This window comes from Diadema antillarum, unplaced genomic scaffold (assembly GCF_040938485.1).
Source record: "Diadema antillarum isolate AM-2024a unplaced genomic scaffold, OU_Dant_1.0 seq00000476_RagTag, whole genome shotgun sequence".
NCBI lineage: Eukaryota > Metazoa > Echinodermata > Echinoidea > Diadematoida > Diadematidae > Diadema > Diadema antillarum.
The window spans coordinates 1,572,191-1,591,018 of NW_027271443.1; the positions used below are offsets into that span (position 1 = coordinate 1,572,191).

General features: G+C 36.3%; 1 protein-coding gene and 1 long non-coding RNA gene across 2 annotated transcripts; both read right to left on the bottom strand.

Annotated features, from left to right (window-relative positions):
• Positions 1-2,519: 2,519 nt before the first annotated feature.
• On the bottom strand, positions 2,520-5,491 carry LOC139733455 (megakaryocyte-associated tyrosine-protein kinase-like). The gene is made up of 5 exons (XM_071644272.1): positions 5,423-5,491; positions 4,839-4,944; positions 3,393-3,489; positions 3,033-3,132; positions 2,520-2,643 (listed from the first exon to the last, which is right to left on the bottom strand). The coding sequence occupies exons 1-5, from the start codon at positions 5,489-5,491 to the stop codon at positions 2,578-2,580; spliced, it is 438 nt and encodes a 145-aa protein (XP_071500373.1). The 3' UTR covers positions 2,520-2,577.
• Positions 5,492-6,573: 1,082 nt separating this feature from the next.
• LOC139733440 (uncharacterized) lies at positions 6,574-9,356 on the bottom strand. The gene is made up of 3 exons (XR_011711094.1): positions 9,234-9,356; positions 7,696-7,791; positions 6,574-6,723 (listed from the first exon to the last, which is right to left on the bottom strand). It is a non-coding gene; the product is annotated as an uncharacterized lncRNA (long non-coding RNA).
• Between the last annotated feature and the right edge of the window lie 9,472 nt (positions 9,357-18,828).

The window sequence follows — 18,828 nt, forward strand, 5'->3', positions numbered from 1 at the left end:
GCAACACGATGACTAAATATGACTTGCGCATAGAAACGAAGATACTATGACAAACGTATTTTCGATTGCCATCTTCTATGCGAAGGGAAACTAAGATTGACTTTTACTAAATTTAAAAGGCGATGCATACACGAAGGCAAATCTAAGAGATACTATGCCAAACTATGGATTGCGAAGTGATACGAATACGAGCGAATGACCTGACGAAAAAATTGGCGAATGCTGAGCTGCTCTCTGTGACCAGCCACTCACCACGCAACTCATATATTTTTATAAACATTCCACCTGAAAGTTTCAAAGTATCTTCAGAAAAATGGAAGATGCAGCCCGCCTCAGAGTCCAGTATTTACTGGCAATGGCTCAGAATGATATTATACATCAGCAGCTGAACCTACACCAGTTCATCAGAGGCCGCTTCAGATGGAGACGAGGCTTCAGACGACGTCGTATCTGCAGAAGGACGTGGCTGAACCCTGAAAGAAGAAGGGCTTTTGGAATCTACGACCAGCTGTTGGTTGAGCTCCGAAGAGAAGACCCTTCGACTTTCAAGAAATTTCTCTGCATGCCCCTTGAACTCTACGATGAAATCCTGGAGAGGGTCAGAGGAAGAATCAGGAGGCAGTACACCTGGTACAGGGAGCCGCTGGAAGAAGGTCTCAAGTTGGCAGCTACTCTCCGTCATCTTGTGTCTGGCACCAAGTACTCCGACATGCAGTATGGGTGGAGGGTGCCTGAAAACGCCCTATCTGTAGTGGCCAGGGAAGTGTGTCAGGCCATATGTGACGAGCATGCAGATGAAGTCATGACAGCCCCTTCAACCCCTGATGGATGGAAACAACTTGCTGGAGGTGGATTCTACAAGCGGTGGAATTTTCCCCACTGTGTGGCAGCTATTGATGGCAAGCATGTGGCCATCAGAAAGCCTCCTCTGTCCGGCTCACTATGCTGCAACTACAAGGGCTTTTTAGTATAATCCTGTTGGCTATAGTGGACAGTGACTACAAATTTATCTGGTGCGATGTTGATGGTAGGTATGATACAATAGGGGAAAGGGGGTAGGTCGAGTCAATTTAGGGGTACGTCAGATTTGTTATCACCTCACCTCCATTGTTATTGTTTCAATATTAATTTCTTTGCTAAAATGATATCAACTGGGGCAATTCATTTCAGTTTTTGCTTGATACCCTTTTTCTTTTTCAAAAACGTGCTTTAAGAATAATTGATAATATTGGATATTTATTTCACACAAATGATCTTTTGTGTAGAAGCAAAAATCTGAAACTGATTGATTGATTTTATCATTATTATTATTATTATTTTATTTGGCAGAAAACATGCGATACAAATCAATTACAAAGCTCAAAACAATTACTCAATACAATAACACAAAAATACCATAACACTGAACGCACCTGACAGGGCTACCAGGCATTGGGCAAGTTAACTAAATAACTGTAGTCCGCGGACCGCCCTAACCTATATCCCTTCCAGACGCATCCAGCGTTACAGATTTATGTGCCACTGATTATCATAAAATATTCATAACTGTACTTTTTAGAATCTCTTGCAAAAAATACAAACTATATAAAAATTTGTTTCATTATAATGTTGGTATTTTTATGTATAAATTTTCAATTGATGAGCTTCCTGACATTATTGCACTTATGTTCATAAAGAAATAACTCTTTTCATATCTACCCAACTCGTCATCGTGATGACTATCACCTTCCACGTACTCGCACAATTTTTTCGAAAAAAACCAACATTAATGTTTACAGTGCCAAAAATACTGGAATCTTCCGGCTGATTTTACTGTTTATCTTTGACGTCCTTTAAATGTAAATGTTGCGTAGATGATTTCTCTGGCCGCACTGAAATCTGGACTGACCTGGTCGCTTTTATACTCCCCGAGGAGCGCACACACACGTACGAGAACGCTTGATCTATATTCTTTTGTCTTCGTTTCCAATCGCACGCCATATCAAACCATTGCTCATTGTTCGTTCGCGTTATCGGGTCATATCAACCCTTCGCTCGCCTTCGGCCGCAATTTACTCAAAGAAGTGAACCGAAAAATCGCTATCCTTCGCATGTCATATTTATCCTTCGCTTACCGTTCGTTAATTATATTTGACTTTAGTTTATAATCGGATGATTTGAAGGCAATTTTAATTGAAATCGTTGAATTCGCGCGCATTTCGTGCGTTTTTCCCATTCGTCCCCCTTTGTCCCCCTAAATTCGCTCAGGTGTGACGGGGCTTTAAACCCTGAGGTTGACGAAACTTATAGCTAAGGAAAAAATATCAGAGAGGATTTAATAGAAAAGATTTCAAATTGCACTTAAAAGAATACAAAGATGGGGAATTTTTTATTTCACAGCTCAGTGAGTTTCAAAATCTAATGTCCCTCGTCAGCTCAGTAGGACTTTTATAACAGAGATACTGATGTAATGTCAGTCAATTAAAACACGAAGCTGAATTAACAGACATGCATCCAACAATACATAACAACATCTGAAGACGCTATCAGCGTTATCATCACGTCACGAAAACCCATGAAAAATTCATGATCCTCAGTCTAGACTGTTATATCCGCCACAGACTCATACAATCTCTCATCCATGTTCCGGAGTGACAGGTATTCCTGGAAAGAGTAAAGCGAGCATAGTAAATTTCACCAGCAAATTAAACAGAAAACCAACTGCTGGAATGACACTTAAATGATCATCAACTTTCCATCATCAAATTATATGTAAGAAATAACTTATAAAGGACTCATTAATGTGTAAGAAATTATTAATTTTATGACAAACATCTTACACCTTGATTGTTGATATATACATATATAATACATTGGAATCTTACACGTGTTGGTTCGAATTTGTTTTAAGAAGAAGTTAAAGTCTTAGTGTGCCATTGTAGATCAAACTGAATTTTGGTAAATAACAACCTTGTAATATAAATTTACAAATGGCGTACTCGAGACTGGTTCCTAAGCTTCTTCTTAAAAAAAAGGTAATGATGATAACTTACGTGATACACTGCCATAATCGGTTCAAGTTGCCTCTGAATGACGTCATAAGAGCATCTCTTTGCTGGCTCCATTTCCCAACAGCTAGTCATTATGGAGTATCTAGGCAAGGAACAGAAGCAAACAACAACAGCTTTTAATCACCCATTTGCTTTTGCACTGAGATCTGTCTTTGAATACCAGCGTGCCATTGTCTCTAAACTGTCGCATGTAGACTGATTCGGTGCAGGGCAGCAGGAATCAATGGGAATTCTCGTCAACAAATACAGACAAACACACACTAACACACAGACAGACACACACAGGCACACACATCATACATCTACCGGTAAGCAAACTGGAAGTCGAGGTAATTTTCTTACAATTCTTGACCACAGTGAGAAGGGCGTTGCATCTTGTAACCCTTGGTAACCTGCTGCTTTACCATGTCCATCGTCATTTTGGTATATGGTCTCGCTCCTTGAAAACAAGCAGAGAAGACGGCAGAGAAAACGAAAAGAATCATGTGTATACACATCTAACTTATCAGTCTCTCGTTTCTTTTCTCCATATATTTTGTTGCTAACGATCTTTATACTATTTCTTCCAATATTGCAGGCTCCTTCACAGGTAGTATAAATCATGTGTCTCAAAGAAATACACATTAAATGTGACCGTGCATCACAAAGCAAACAAAAAGTCGCACTCCCTTGATTTTATGTGAGGACTCAAGAAAGGTCGAATGGGTCAACCAAGTCAATTTTTAGTTTTCTATATTTTCTGAACGAGATGTTCTTCTTCTACATTATTCTTGAGTTTGGGATCATGAATTAAATAGGAAAGTGGGTTTTCAGCAGTTTTTCTACAACCCCTTTTTTGGTAGAGTAGTGTGACTAGGGTTTTTCTTAAAGGCCCCTTGTCATTTCTTGAAAATCCTTTGCACACCCTTCTCTTTCAACTCTAATAACTTTAGAAAGGATGATGCTACTTTTTTGAAAGTTGACATTTATTAAGAACAGAATGTGTTGATACAGCATGCTCAATTTCAGCTTTATCTGATAATCCCTTTATGTTGTTGCAACAGAGGTTTACATCATGTTTTTGTGTCCCATTCATGGCACAGGTAGCACGGCTTAGTAAAGATTAAGCGCTTCAATAGACCTTGTACTTCAGAGCCTCTTTTCTCAATTCAAACTTTTCTGGAATGTGTGCTTTCTTTCGCATATTTAAATAGGTTAGGAGAATCCATTTGAATTAAGTTATACATCATTTTAAAGCTTAGAGTCTGCTATTTCAGAATATGGTCTTAACTAAAAATTCATGACTGGTGACTTTTTGTTGGTTTTGTGGTTCAGGGTCACAAATTATACATCTGAAGACATTAAACTATCTATTTTGCAAAGTACGGTATTAGTAAGGTGCCATTTTTCATATGGATATAAACACACACACACACTTGTATTATATGCAAAATGTACAATGACAAAATATTTCATGAGGTGAAAGGATCAATAATTTCAACTTTCAGCGAGTAACATAATCTGTCCATTTCCCAAATGATGCCTTGATAGTAAAATAGGTCAAATAATCAATATCGAACAATTAATCAAAGGAATCTATTTAGGTGTCATAATACGTGTGATATGAAGAATACACGTAAAATGAATTCATATTATCGCTTTCTTTAGTCTAGATCAAGGTTTATGAATTTGGGAATGTTAAAGAAATAATAATAATAATAATAATAATAATAATAATAATAATTATATATATATATATATATATATATATATATATATCAATTTATATGAATGTATGTTGTGTCGTACCAAGAGTAACGATTTCCCAAAGGAGAATTCCGTAAGACCAAACATCGCCATCTAGTGTCCAATTTATATTTTTCATTCCTTCAGGTGACATCCAGCGCGTTGGTTTCTGGAAAGAATTACGATTTGGAAAATATCAATGAGATTATAGTATTTAAATATATACATGAATATGTACCCCCCTTTTATTCAATTTCATGTTAATGAATTAAGGAAATATAGATACTGTATAGAGTGTAGTTTTTAGAGAAGATATTTTTCGAACTTATACTGTGTAGTGAATAAAAAGAGACAATAGAGTGGACATATTCTTTTCTCTGATATTTCGCACATTTTTTTTGGAGTGGCCTGAGGCTCCATGCGGCATCAAATCGGTTCACGCAGTACATTTTCTCTCAGGAGAAATTATGTTTTATAATTTGTGTGTAGTACTGATATATTTTATATCATAGATATATTCATATCATTTCAGAAAAAAAAAAGACTGATGCCCTTGTTACGTGGGGTATTTGCTTCTTGTAAGTAATCACACTAATTATGGTATAACACAATTCCTTTTATTATTCATGCTTCAATATAATACTTACCCTTTCAGAGGGCGACGTAAATGACGTCATTCCATAGTCAGAAATCTTACAGATCCGGTCTTCCGTCATCAGAATGTTGTGAGCACACAGGTGTCCATGGATAATCTGAAGATGATAATAAATTCTGAACACTTTGATAAGAAACATCATGAAATAGGATTCAGAGACGGATATAACCTATTCTCTTTAGCAACGCTCAGGTGGAGAGGACTCCCACCCCCCCCCCCCCCTCCCCTCCATACACACACACAGACACTCACATACACAGTGTGGGATAAACTCGCCAGGATGCAGTTTAATTGTGTTGAGAGTATCACACTTACTACGTGGAAAAAAAATAGATTTGGAGGAACCCTACATGCTTTTTGGGGTTATAAGTTCAAAGAAAGGAAGTCATCAGGTACACATCAAGGTGTGTGTGTGTGTGTGTGTGTGTGTGCGTGTGTGTAAGGGTATGTGTGTGAGTGTGTGCTTAGATTAAAATTCAAACATAGCTTGTTAGATTGAATCGAATTTCTTAAATGATTAAGTCTACAATATACGTACAGTTTCAAGAAGCATATTATTTGGATCTCGTGAGGAAACAATGAGAGAGTTATAGGCAAACAAAGACGAAGGTTTGATTGATGCATAGTTTTTTGTCTTTAGTAGTTACGGTAAAGGAAAGAAGAAGGTTCCTAATGCAAGATCCTCTAGATGCATCGCATCAGTGCGTTAGGGTTGGCTGGAAGAAGACCAGGCGCTAATAGAAAAACACATTGTTCATCTATAGTACACCAGGTCCAGTGTATATTCACCAATGAATAAAAAAAAAATCAATTAAGTTCGCCTTTCATCCGTTGACAGTGAAGTTGCCAAGCAAGAATTGAATCTGGTCCACAAAGGGATTTTTACTAGGTATTTCGCGGCATTGGTATGGAATAGGTAATTCTGTAGAAAAGAATTAGAACATGTAATATGACAGCTACATCCTCGAAATCTTAAAAGCTACAGATTTCAAATTTGAATCGGGGATGTTCTCGAGCTTTTTACTCATGTCATAAACAATACACTACTACGTCTTCATTACCAATTACGTTCACTTTATCAAAGAAATTGTAATTCACTTTTCTTGGGTACCTTGTTGGACGCAAGAAATTCCATCCCTTTTGCAATCTGCCAGGCGAACTTCAGTAACTTGGACTCATCAAATCGGGGCTTTGCTGGCTTGATATTCCCGTAGGGTGATTTCGAAGACTGGTTATTAAAGTGGAGAAAAGTCAGCAGTGTCCCACCGGAAACAAATTCGTGTACAACGGCACCTGTGCGACGTCACAATATTTTTATTTTTTCAAGTCAATACAAAGGTTTTGGAAACTTAAATTTTGGCTCTTTTCTTTTCTTTAATATTACGATCACAGATATCTTAAGCAAAATAATGAATATCATTCATTGACTTGTTTTATTTCACTAAAAGAAAAAAACATATTTGGGTTTGTTGTTGTTGTGGGGTTTTTTTTTTCATTTGTGACCGTGCACCTCAAAACGAACATAAAGTCGCACACACTGATTTTGCTTGAGGACTGAAAATAAGTGAAATGGGTCAACCTAGCCGAACTTGACTTTTTCATATTTTCTAAGAGAGCGGGTCTTCTTTTACATTATGCTAAAATTTGGTATCATAAAACGGGCAGGAAAGTGTGTTTTTTAGCAGTTTATCTCGAACATTTTTGGTAGAATAGTGTGATTAGGTGTGTCTTTTAGTATCCCTTTTTCATTTCTGAAAAACCTTGTCCACACTCTTCACTTTCAACTCTAATAACTTTTGAAAGGATAGTGCTACTGCTTTGAAAGTTGGCATTGATTATGAACAGAATGTGTTAATGAGGCATGTTAAATTTCAGTTTAATCTGATAATCCCTTCATTGTTGTTACTCTGGTGGCTTATTTCCTGTTTTTTGTCACATTCATCGCACAGCCAGCACGGTTTGGTAAAGATTAAGCGCTTGAATAGACACTATACTTCAGAGCCTCTTTTCTCAGTTCGCACACTTCCTGAGTTTGTGCTTTCTTTCCAATATTTAGATAGGTTAGGAGAGTCCATTTGATTTGAGTTATACATCATTTTAAAGCTTAAAGTCTGCTCTTTCAGAATATGGTCTTAACTAAAAATTCATGTCTGGCGACTTTTTGTTTGTTTTGAGGTGCATTGTCACATTTAGAGAAACCACGATTGGATCAAACCATTGCATTCTTTAATGGTTTTTTTGTCAGGGTAAACTGATAATACTTACGATATTCTTCAGAGTATCCAAGACACCTCACAATATATTGATGGTTTGGGAATTTTTGCAAATGTTTCACCATCTGCATATGGTCTGGAACATTTCCTGTACAGAATATATGAGGTAAGATATTTCGATGACGAGAAAAGGTGCCTTAAACCTAACAAACGAAACAATTATCATTGATATTACAAACCTCATGTTCCCAGTAGCTTAGGGTTTAAGTGTATTTGATGCTCTAGCAAAAGAAATTGAATTTTTAAGTCAATCAGGCGAATGGCATTTGGTTTACAAATTCCAACATTATTTCCGTCGTAAACGCACTTTCATGACTTACAACACAAATCATTGTCATAATAGTGTTCATATACACAATAGATATTGTCATGCACATCTTTCATTTTGACCAGTGGGGACTTTACAATGCATTTATTTTGTAGTAGTGCAGAATGTGTATTTCTTATTTTATTCTGCTTATGAATACAATACATATAATTACGTCTATATGATTATATGTATGTATGTATATATATATGATATATATATATATATATTTATATATACGAACAGTAGATATTACATGCACAACTAAACTTTTGTCATTCAGGTTCCTATTCCAAGCATTCAATTTCACACATTCCACACTCGCAGCTGCCACACTGAATTAGCAAACAAATTCAAAATCCGGTCATTCGAATTCACTGTGGGAGCATTCAAATTCAAGAGAGGAGCACGCATTTTAGCAATGATCTTTCAAAAGCATCTCAAGCTGGCAACGGAATCTCGTCGGTCATTCTAATTCGTGAATAAGTAACCAAGTTCCAAATAACTGCATTAAAAAAAACCCTGAATTTAGTTAGTTTGGGGCGGTGTATATATTTGTCGTTTTCATTAAGCTTTGAATATAAAAATTATTGGGATTATAATGACCTTTATTCATTTTGCAGTAGAGGTCCACCTGTTCATTCCAAAATTTGAAGTAGGGCTTCTAGAAAAGGAATATACAGGCAAATTAGGCACATTTTGCCAGCTTGACATGAATTAGAATGATCATTGCTGAAATGCGTCCTCCTCTCATAAATTTGATTGCTCCGATATGAAATTCGAATGACCGGATTTCGAATTTGATTCAAGATTCAGTGCTGCGAGCGTGGAATGCCTGAAACTATATGTATGGAATAGGAACTATACTTCAATATCAAAAATATGAGATTGACCGGGAAATCCTATACAGAATGTGCATTCCCCATTGTATTCTGCTTGTTCTAAAGGTCTCCACCATTTCAATCACATTTTTAGGAATATATTTTTGTTTATATTTAAGTGCAATGACATTTTTAACATTGCAAATGCTTAAGGCGACACCTGCTAGACTTCATTTGGTATCATCATGAACCAATGTTGTACTTCTTACAGGTTGGCTTCAAATATTGATTATTGATTCTGGTCAATTGACTTTTTGTTACACAGATACAAAGTATCAAAAATTCCAAAATTAAAAAGAGCAAAATATCTTGTGAGTTTATGAAAACAGTAAATGTAATAACCTGTGATCTGTCTCAGGGCTACCGAAGCCACTCCCCGTTTTGTACGTAGTTCACCCTTCCACACGTCGCCAAACTTCCCCAGTCCGATGGAACCAAGCCGAGAAAAGAACGTCAAGTTTTCAGCTCGAACTGCAGCGGTGTTCGGTGCAAGTGGTTGATACGCAGAATTACCTGTCAAATGACGGGAAAGAGGCTGGCATGTTTCTGATGATAGTTAACACTGATGATAGTTAACACTTTTTTTTGTCCCTTTTGCATTAGATTTCAAGACATCTCCCCCCGAAACCCCCCCCCCCCCCAAAAAAAAAAAAAAAAAACGAAACCTTTGGTAAAGCCCATCTACTATCGCTTTAATTACAAGTTGGACGGACTTGTTGGATGGTACGAAAACATCAATACTATGCTATAAACTATTAATCAGAAACTCCTTATGATGTCACCAAATACGTTAAAAACTTAGCTTGTCTCATATTAAAGTGTCTTGTTACTTCTCATATGTTTTCAGAAGATGCCAATCACAACTAGAAACACGCATACCTACACACAGACACACACCCACACACACACACACACACACACACACACACAACCTCACACACACATGTGCACACTGTATGATACTTTACCTTCCAAGAACAATCAGACCAAACAAAGGTAATAACATTGACGCATTTTGTCTTAAATTGTATCAAACAAGAAAGAAATGAAAATCTCCACTAAAATTATTGGCTAAAGTGATGGCTGTAATGTTCTAAAACAACAACAATATTGTGTCTAAAAATGCTACACTCCGCCTTTGCTTCCGCTTTCGATCATCTCATACGCGTTGTTCTCGTCTCCTTGAATGTCTGTCCTATGGTACAAACACGAGGGCAACATTGACGAGGTGTTATTTACGTAGTTTCGAACATACATCATCCGAACGAAAGGACAACAATAACAACAACAAAATAATGATGGAAACATATGAATAATGACGTGTTTTTTTAATCAATTTAAAGTTAAATCAAACAAAAGTGTTCATTAAAGGCGAAAACCAGAGAGTATTATAGAGTAGTGGTATAGTTTGTTCGTTTGTTTTGTGTGTACAGGGTGGGTGTGAGCTAGTTTCAGGGAGTCAATGTGCAACGCACGCCCCTTAATATTTTGAAGAACCAAATACGTGCGAGTGTGAGTGTGTGTGGGGGGGGGGGAGATTCTGCATGGTCAAAAGTCCTCACACCCCCCCCCCCCCCCCCTCCCTTTCGCATCTACTGGAAGCTGTTGCTCTTCTTATCCCCAAGTGAAATGCTGGGAAAATAGGGTGATGTCAACTTTTCTTACCTTGCGTGTTTCGTTGACACACTTTTCACTAAAAGAAAAATAAGAGAACAAAACTGATGCTTTGTTGTACCTGAAGTAATTTTTGTATTAACATTCCATTACTGTAATCAAATAATTTTACTACTGTAATTCTTAGTATCATTATGGAATTACGGAATATTCAGGTAGACAACTATACATAATGCTCTGATTTGTTCGACTTTTGAAATGTTATCCCATGCCTATAGTGTATGTAAAGGTTATTAAAAAATATGTTTTTTCCGGCCTATTTCGCACTTTTGTCAGTCTAGTTAATCATTGCTGCAGTCAATATTTATTCGGTCTTTCAATTTTATGATCTGTTCATTCAAATTTATTTTAGAGAATTCAAATTACTTCTAGCGTCATCCTAAATTACACTTTTTTCGATTGAATTCGTAAGACAAGCAACATTTTGTTATTCGTTCATTCAGTTTAAAATGATAGTCACGTGATGACGTATGAATGCTGCGCTCGTTCATTCGAATTCACTTTGGGACATCCAATTTACCATCTTTTGCAGTCAATTTAGCACACGTGTTTATGCTTTGGTTCTTTCTTTATCTTTTTCCAACATAGTGTTTGTTTGTAAGCATCATTACATAACTTATCTTAGTATTTAATTTGGAGATTTTGTCAAGGTTAATTTCTTTTCTTTTTCTTTTTTACAATGTGCTTATTGAGTCTCCCAGTCCGGAGATGCATGTGGCCGTTGAGCGCTTTATTCCGAGTATGTCGACCAGTTCCAGGAAGTTAAAGGGATGGGACAGTATTGGTGGAGATGAGAATGGGACTTTTAACTTTCTACGAGATACCAAGAAAACATTTATGATATAGTACAGAGCATACCATTTTAAGAGGAATTCAAAGTTTATTTGATGAAAATCGGGTTTAGAATAACTGAAACATCCAAAAACAAAGTAAAACAAAGCGATCATAATAAAGTGTGAGTCCCACACTTCATTAGAATCGCTCTTATTTGGATATCTTAGCCATTTCAAAACCAATTTTCATCAAATAAAAGTTGAATTCCTCATAGAATTACATGTTCTTTCATATTTTATAAGAGGTTTCTCATTACCTCACCAAAAAATGTTAGAAACCTGAAATTAGGTCTCAACCAGAACTGTAAGATCCCTTTAAATTTATGATCATGAAATGTTTCAATGATTCCATATCTGTCTTCTTGAGACATACGTTTGTATCTAACTTGAGCTGCCATGACTGTTAACAGATGAAGTTAATCTGTATAGTATTGGTTCATAAAAGCTACCCTATAATGACATGTATGAGAGAAAAGGGGCGTTACAGAACAACAAACTCGAGTTATACATGCATAGGCTCAAAAATATGATACTTTCACTGCTTAACATTGTGTGGATAAAACAAAAAGTCACATAGAAATACATGTTTAAATGTTTCGACCTTTTCAACAAAAAAAAGAAATAAAATGGCGTAAATTTGAATGAAAATGTTTATAATTTGACTGCCCATTCCCGATATCAAATGAATCAAATACCCTTTTTTGGCGAGTGATGGCGAATTTGAATGAACGTAGAGTACCAGCCAATTTAAATGCCCTTTTTACGAAGTCGAAAGCCACACCTTCAAATGTCATTGATCGAAATGCTATATTGAACGTAAGTTTGAAAGACCGTCTCTGCAATAACGATGGGTTTTGCTTAATTGAATAAACCTTCTATCATATGGACTGACAAAACTGCCAAATTGGCCTTGAAAACCTATAAATATCATACATGTATATTATTCATTTTCTATCTAATTCCGAATACTTATGTACAGGGAGAAAACAATGTATTATGCAGAAATACGTACACCTTTATACACACAAGATATACATATTGTAGAAGTATTAGATCATGTTGTCATTATAAAAATCAGTTCCTTGTTATTAAACATAAAATGTTTACTAAAGTAATTTGTTTTACAAAGCGACTTCTTGTGTGCCGTTTAAAAAGTACGTTTGAAAATATGCAACAGGCTGGACCCAGAACTGTCCCTACCCAGACTTATCAATTGCCTATATGAAAGGAACAATAAATAGATATTATATATATATATATATATATACAAGAATAACAGCAAAAATTCGTCAAATTTACGTCTCCAACGGAGTTTATATTGATCTACTGCTGTGAATATATATATATATATATATATATATATATATATATATTATATATATATTTTCATAATTATTATAATGTACAAAATGAAGATATTAAGAAATAATAATGATAATAGTAATTATGATAATAACAATACAGATAGTAATACTACTAATGATAACAAAAATATATGATGATTCCAAGTAACAAGCCATTCATACCAACCTTGACTGGACGCTCTGCTCTGTCTAGAGAATTGAAGAACATTTACTGTTATGGAAACAGCAAGCAGTACCCCCATGATTGACGCTGCAGCCACCATACCAGACGATGGACAGCTACAAGGGCAGGCGCCTTCTAGATTACAAACGTAATTTCATAAAAACGACTGTAATAGTGAGTGATGATAATGCGTTGCCGCCATTATAAACGCTGATGCTTTGAAAGCACAGTTCCATTCTAAAAAAAAATACCAATGTTAACAATTTCTTTACGTTTCAAGATATATGCCTGCTCAACAGTTGTTACTCTTGTATTAGGAAAGGTACACAAACTATTTCACAATCCGCGATAATCGTGTACAAATACTGTTACAAATCCCCCATACCCATTCAACAACCTGTACACTGTGAACTCCAGCGTCCACCTGTACCCAATTCGACATTTCAAAGACTATTACGTCCGCAATCCCAAGCTAATGAAAGCTCAACAAGTCAATTAGACACCATGGACCAAATGTTTGAAATAACCTCCTTGAGCAAATAAAGTCCACAACTGGACTATATTCTTTTGAGACACTTAAGGAAAAAAAGAAAGATATCGAACTATAAAAGCCGTTGATACCCGCACACGAAATTCTGTGCCCTTTTTTAGTGAGTTTATTTATAGACAGTTTATACAGATATATAAGGAGTCTAATAACCTTCTGCATGAGTATATGTAAAAGTATACTCATGATCATATCAAAGCTAATATTGCAGGAAGAAATATCTTACTGACAATCACACGACACATAAATACCCAAAATACACACTTATGATACATGCCAAAAGGTCAAATTATCAAAATTATACTTCACAGCACTCAACTCAAAACAGTATAGTAGTTATAATTATGATATACGTCATTATGTTATTTGTCATTATGTTATATTTGAAAAAAAAATCCTTTGAAAATCATATGAAATGAAATTTATTTGTAATTTCCCCTCTTTCCTTTAACTTCACAAAGTATTACTAAATTTTGGAGTTTATCATTGATGCAGAAATGTTCCTTACAGATAGTTATGTAAGTCAAATTTAATTTCTTATTTTACTCCGAGGCCTTGATCTATGCCAATCAGCTGCCTTTCCTTTATATTAATGTCTAGAAATAATGAATGCTCAAATCAATTCATTTAAATCCCCTTTATTTCTTTTTTTCCCTAATTTTTGGTTATTGTACCGGCACAACATATTCTGAATGAATAATCAATCATTACGTAGTTAATTTTACAATTGCCATTTTCACGATTTCCTTCTGAATTCTTTGTTCTATCATCCTATATGTCGGTATTAATCGAATACTGTTATGCTCATAATATATGTGTGTATTGGAATTAATTTGCACGACAGCATGCTATTCAAGCCTTATGCGTGGTGTAATGTTACTTTCCAAATGTATAATTCTCCTTTTCATAGTGTGACTTGAGAAAACACACAAATAAAACAAAACAGGCAAACAAATAAATCTACAGATAGGATGGTACGTCAAAATGGTGATCCGATACTAGGTCACAATAACTAAGACTGCAACGTCACTATACACGGTGATGTTAATGTCCCCTTTCTACCCAGTTATAACAACAAGGCAAAAGGGGCGCTATACAGAAATTCCTGATGTGTCCGTTTTAGGCCCACGTTGATACATTGACATCTATGTCACATGATATCGAATGTTTTCATATTCAGTTTGCATTTGTGGTTTTGTATAAAGGTAAATGCCACTAGGCAGTGTATTGAGGTGAAAGTCGAAGGTTTGTGCGTGATCATGATAGAGAAGTCAGTCATGCATCTTGTTTTTGTTTTGTTTTTTTAGAAGACAAACTGACTGTAACGTAAAACATCGTAATTCAGTTGAGTCACCCATATTCACAAACTAAATGTGTTTTTTCTTCTTCTGTAACTAAAAACTCTATCATCCTCGACTTTGCACATGCTTATTAACCTCTTGAAAATCATTCCCCAAACGGACTTTACCCTTGGTATCAGCACATATGTGATCTTAATTTCAAGCTTTGTCCAGATTATGTGAACCCTGTAACTATCGAACCTGATATGATTATTTTGAGAGACAACTTCCTGATGGCAAGACGTGTTCAAACACTAATCCCAATTGCTTACTTCTTCACTCGACATAATGGTGCCACTTTGGTTTGTAATTAGTACACTTCAAGGAACTTCCTTGTGGTTAAAGGGGACCTTCGGATGATTTTCAGATTTTTACATTTAAACAACTATAAATTAGTTAGACTGAGGACAGAGTTTCAGAATTTATGGTAATTGGGATGAAGAATAAGAATATTTTCAAAATTTAAAAAAAATGCAATGAACAAAGATGATGGCATGGCAGAGTGACCATAAAATTGCATGAGTTGGGGCTCAAGGAAGCAGAACAAAAGAAGAAGGCAGGCATAGATTATACACAGGTGAACTCGCAAGTAAGCGGTATTGTCATGGAAATTACAGTGTATACATTTCTGAATTTATGTGAGTCTCCTATGTCATCATCCTTGTTCAGTGTAATTTGTTTTAGTAGAGCAGATAAGCCCTCAAAATCACGTGAATTGTGCAAAATTTGACTAAAGCATGAAACTTTCACCAGTGTTAGTACATACCATAAGATTTATTTTAAGATCGGGAGGTAAGTCTGATATGACCTCTGATGACCTCCAGAGGTCAATGTACTTTAGATATCAGAAAATCGATGTTTTAGACATTTGCGAATGATATATGTGGTTATGCTGCACTAAACATGCATTTATACCACAGAGAAATCATTTCCAGATTCAACAGAGCACTGACATGTTTTTACCTTTGACCTCTGATGACCTCAAGAGGTCAATGAACTTTAAATATCAAAATATCGATGTTTTTAGACATTTGTGAATGATATATGTGGTTATGATTCACTAAACATGCATCTATACTTCAGGGAAACCATTTTCTGATTTCACAGAGCATTGACAGATTTTAACCTTTGACCTCTGATGACCTTTGGAGGTCAATGACCTCAAAATATATTGATCTGTGATGTCATTGGTTAATGGTAACCATTGTTAAGATGTACAAAACAAGCATATCTGTCTTACAATGAAATTGTCTTCATATTCTAAAGAGCAGACAGGTTTCTACCTTTGACCTCTGATGACCTTGAGAGGTCAACGACCTCAGAATATCAGAATATTGAAGTATGACATCATTGATGAAAGGTCAAACATGGTAAAGATGTACAAAACAAGCATATCTGTGTACAATGACATCGTCTTCATATTCCAAGGCACACAGACGAGTTTCTGCCTTTGACCTCTGATGATCTCGAGAGGTCAATGACCTCAAAGTATCAGAATAGTTTGGCATCACCAATGGTAAACATGATGATGTTCTAGAGAGCACTCGTAGGCCCTGCTTATTAACGAGCCATTACCGTTCACCTATGAAAATCACACAAGGTCAAATACCTCGAATGAAATGTGAGGATGTTGATATTGATATTGCGATAGTTAATAGTTAATAATTGTTTATAATGTAGGGCTTACAAACCATGCATTTCTGTTACCAAAAAAGTGGCTACTCATTCCGCAGAACTTTTCAGGTAATTATCTAAGTCGGGTATGTGCACAGAGCAAGGGGTGTCGATCTGTTTTCACGTGGGGGGGGGGGACTTGGAAAATATGTAAAAGCATAAGTTCATGGTGCAAAGGAATGAAGCGGAGGGGGAGGGGAGGATGTGGGTGGGGGATTGGATTTTTGCAGGTTTAGACCTGAAATCAGTATTTCAGTGTAGCTCTTGTTTAATATGTGCGTCATCACTTATACGGAAGTTGATGGGGTGTGGGCGCATCTCACCTACCCTCCTCCCAAAGACGAAGTTTTTTTGTTTTGTTTTTTTCTTAAGAATCTGATGCATACGTTTTGGAGAATATTTGGAAAATTATGGATCACCAAGGTGTACCAAGTCTATATGGATGGGAACCCAGCAAGCGCAGCGTTGGCGAGGGTAGGGTATTCCACTCCCATTCGAGAGAGCTCTTGTATTTTGAGAAATGAGATTCAACGACCTGGCACACAGGCACTTTTGAAGGAATACCTCGAAATTTGTATCAAAAAGGTGTAGTAAGTAAGCCATCTATGGAGGGAGACCAATCGACAGAATGATGTGGGTGGAGGTACCCCCCTCCCACATTATGGAGCTTTTGCATTATTTTGTTTGCAATTCAATGATCTCGTGCCACTCTTGGTTGAACTACCATTTTGAAAAAAAAGTCCATACCCAAATGTGTAGCCATAATCAATGCATGGAGGAGAGGTTGATACAGCGAGAGGAGGGTATGAAAGGGGCTGTCCCCCAATCCTTCCCATGCGAGGGAGCCTTTGCAGTAAGAATAGAAATGTGAAAAAAATCTAGTATACACATTTATGATGGAATATTTGGGAAATTATCATAAAAGAAGTGTACCAAATCTAAGGGTAGAAACCGAGGAGGGATTGTTAATTGAAAGATACACTACCCCCCTCCAACAAGAGGGATTTTCTTTAATATGTCGGAACTGAAATTAAAGATCTAGTACATACTTTGTGATGATATAGAACAAAAATGGGACAAAAGCACTGAGCGTATATGGAAGGGGACATAACGAAAGATAGTGTGGGGGAGGGGGTATGCAAAGGGGATTCTGCCTTTTAATCTGGTGCATACTATAGCTGAAATGTTCAGTGACAATTCATTTTCTGTCAAAAAAGTGAAGAAAAAAAATCTCCATATCAGGAAATACTTGGAGGCAAAGTTCTATGTCCCCACCATTCCCCCTCCCATATTTTCTCGGGAGGCGGGGCAAATGCCTCTTGCCCTCCAAAATGAACAATCGTGCATATATAGGAAAGCCTTTTCATCTTTGGAATTCAAATAAAAATATCTCTTAAAAACATTTTTCATAGAAGAAGGGAAATTATCATTCCCCAAAGTATGTTATATCTGTGGAAGGAACCAAGCAGGGGGAAGGAGTCTATTGAAAGGAGATATCCCCTCTCACAGAAGAGAGATTTTGCATTTCAGAATTAAATTTTAACAATCCGATGCACACTTAAAGTGAAAAACTTGGGCAGTTTTCTGTCTAAAAAGCAAAAAGCAAAAAACAACAACTAAAACTAACAACAACAAAACATAGTCCACATCTCAGAATTTAATGGGGTGGGGGTTAACTATCCCTGCCACCACCCCACCCCTCCTCCAAACTGATGCCCCGGTATGTGCATGTGTTTTATTCCACTTGTTGAAAAGAAGAGAGAGTTTTAAGAAACAATATTGTTCAGTGGTCGCTATCCCAGTCAAGTAAATTGTTTATCAATAAGGTGATTTCCTTCACCTGTATACCTTAAGATGATGTAGGCCTGGTATTTGCCTTGCACGTTATTACATCTATTTCTTATTTAGTATTCTCGTTTATATTTTGATGTGAAAGTTGCTAACTTTGCCACGATTTTATTTGTACATAGAAAAAATAATCCAAGACTGAAAATGAAACTGATACAATATTTAATGATTGACATGATGCACATATTGTGTATTTCTATAGCAATAAAAGTGAGCAATTCAAAAGGCGTGTACTCATTTCACATGAACATTAGCGATGATCCTCTGACCTCTGGAGGATATTGAAAGATATGCATCAAAATGTAAGAATAATGATGTCTGGTCTCATTTGTTTGTAAGGCCAGCTGCTTATGAAATAATAATTATATAAAACTATGCATTGTGTGTGTGTGTGTGTATGTGTGTGTGTGTCCAAAATTGTATGCAGAGTATTCCAAGCACAGTTCAATTTTGACTTCCATCTAGGACAATGAGCGGTTACTTTTTTCTCAACT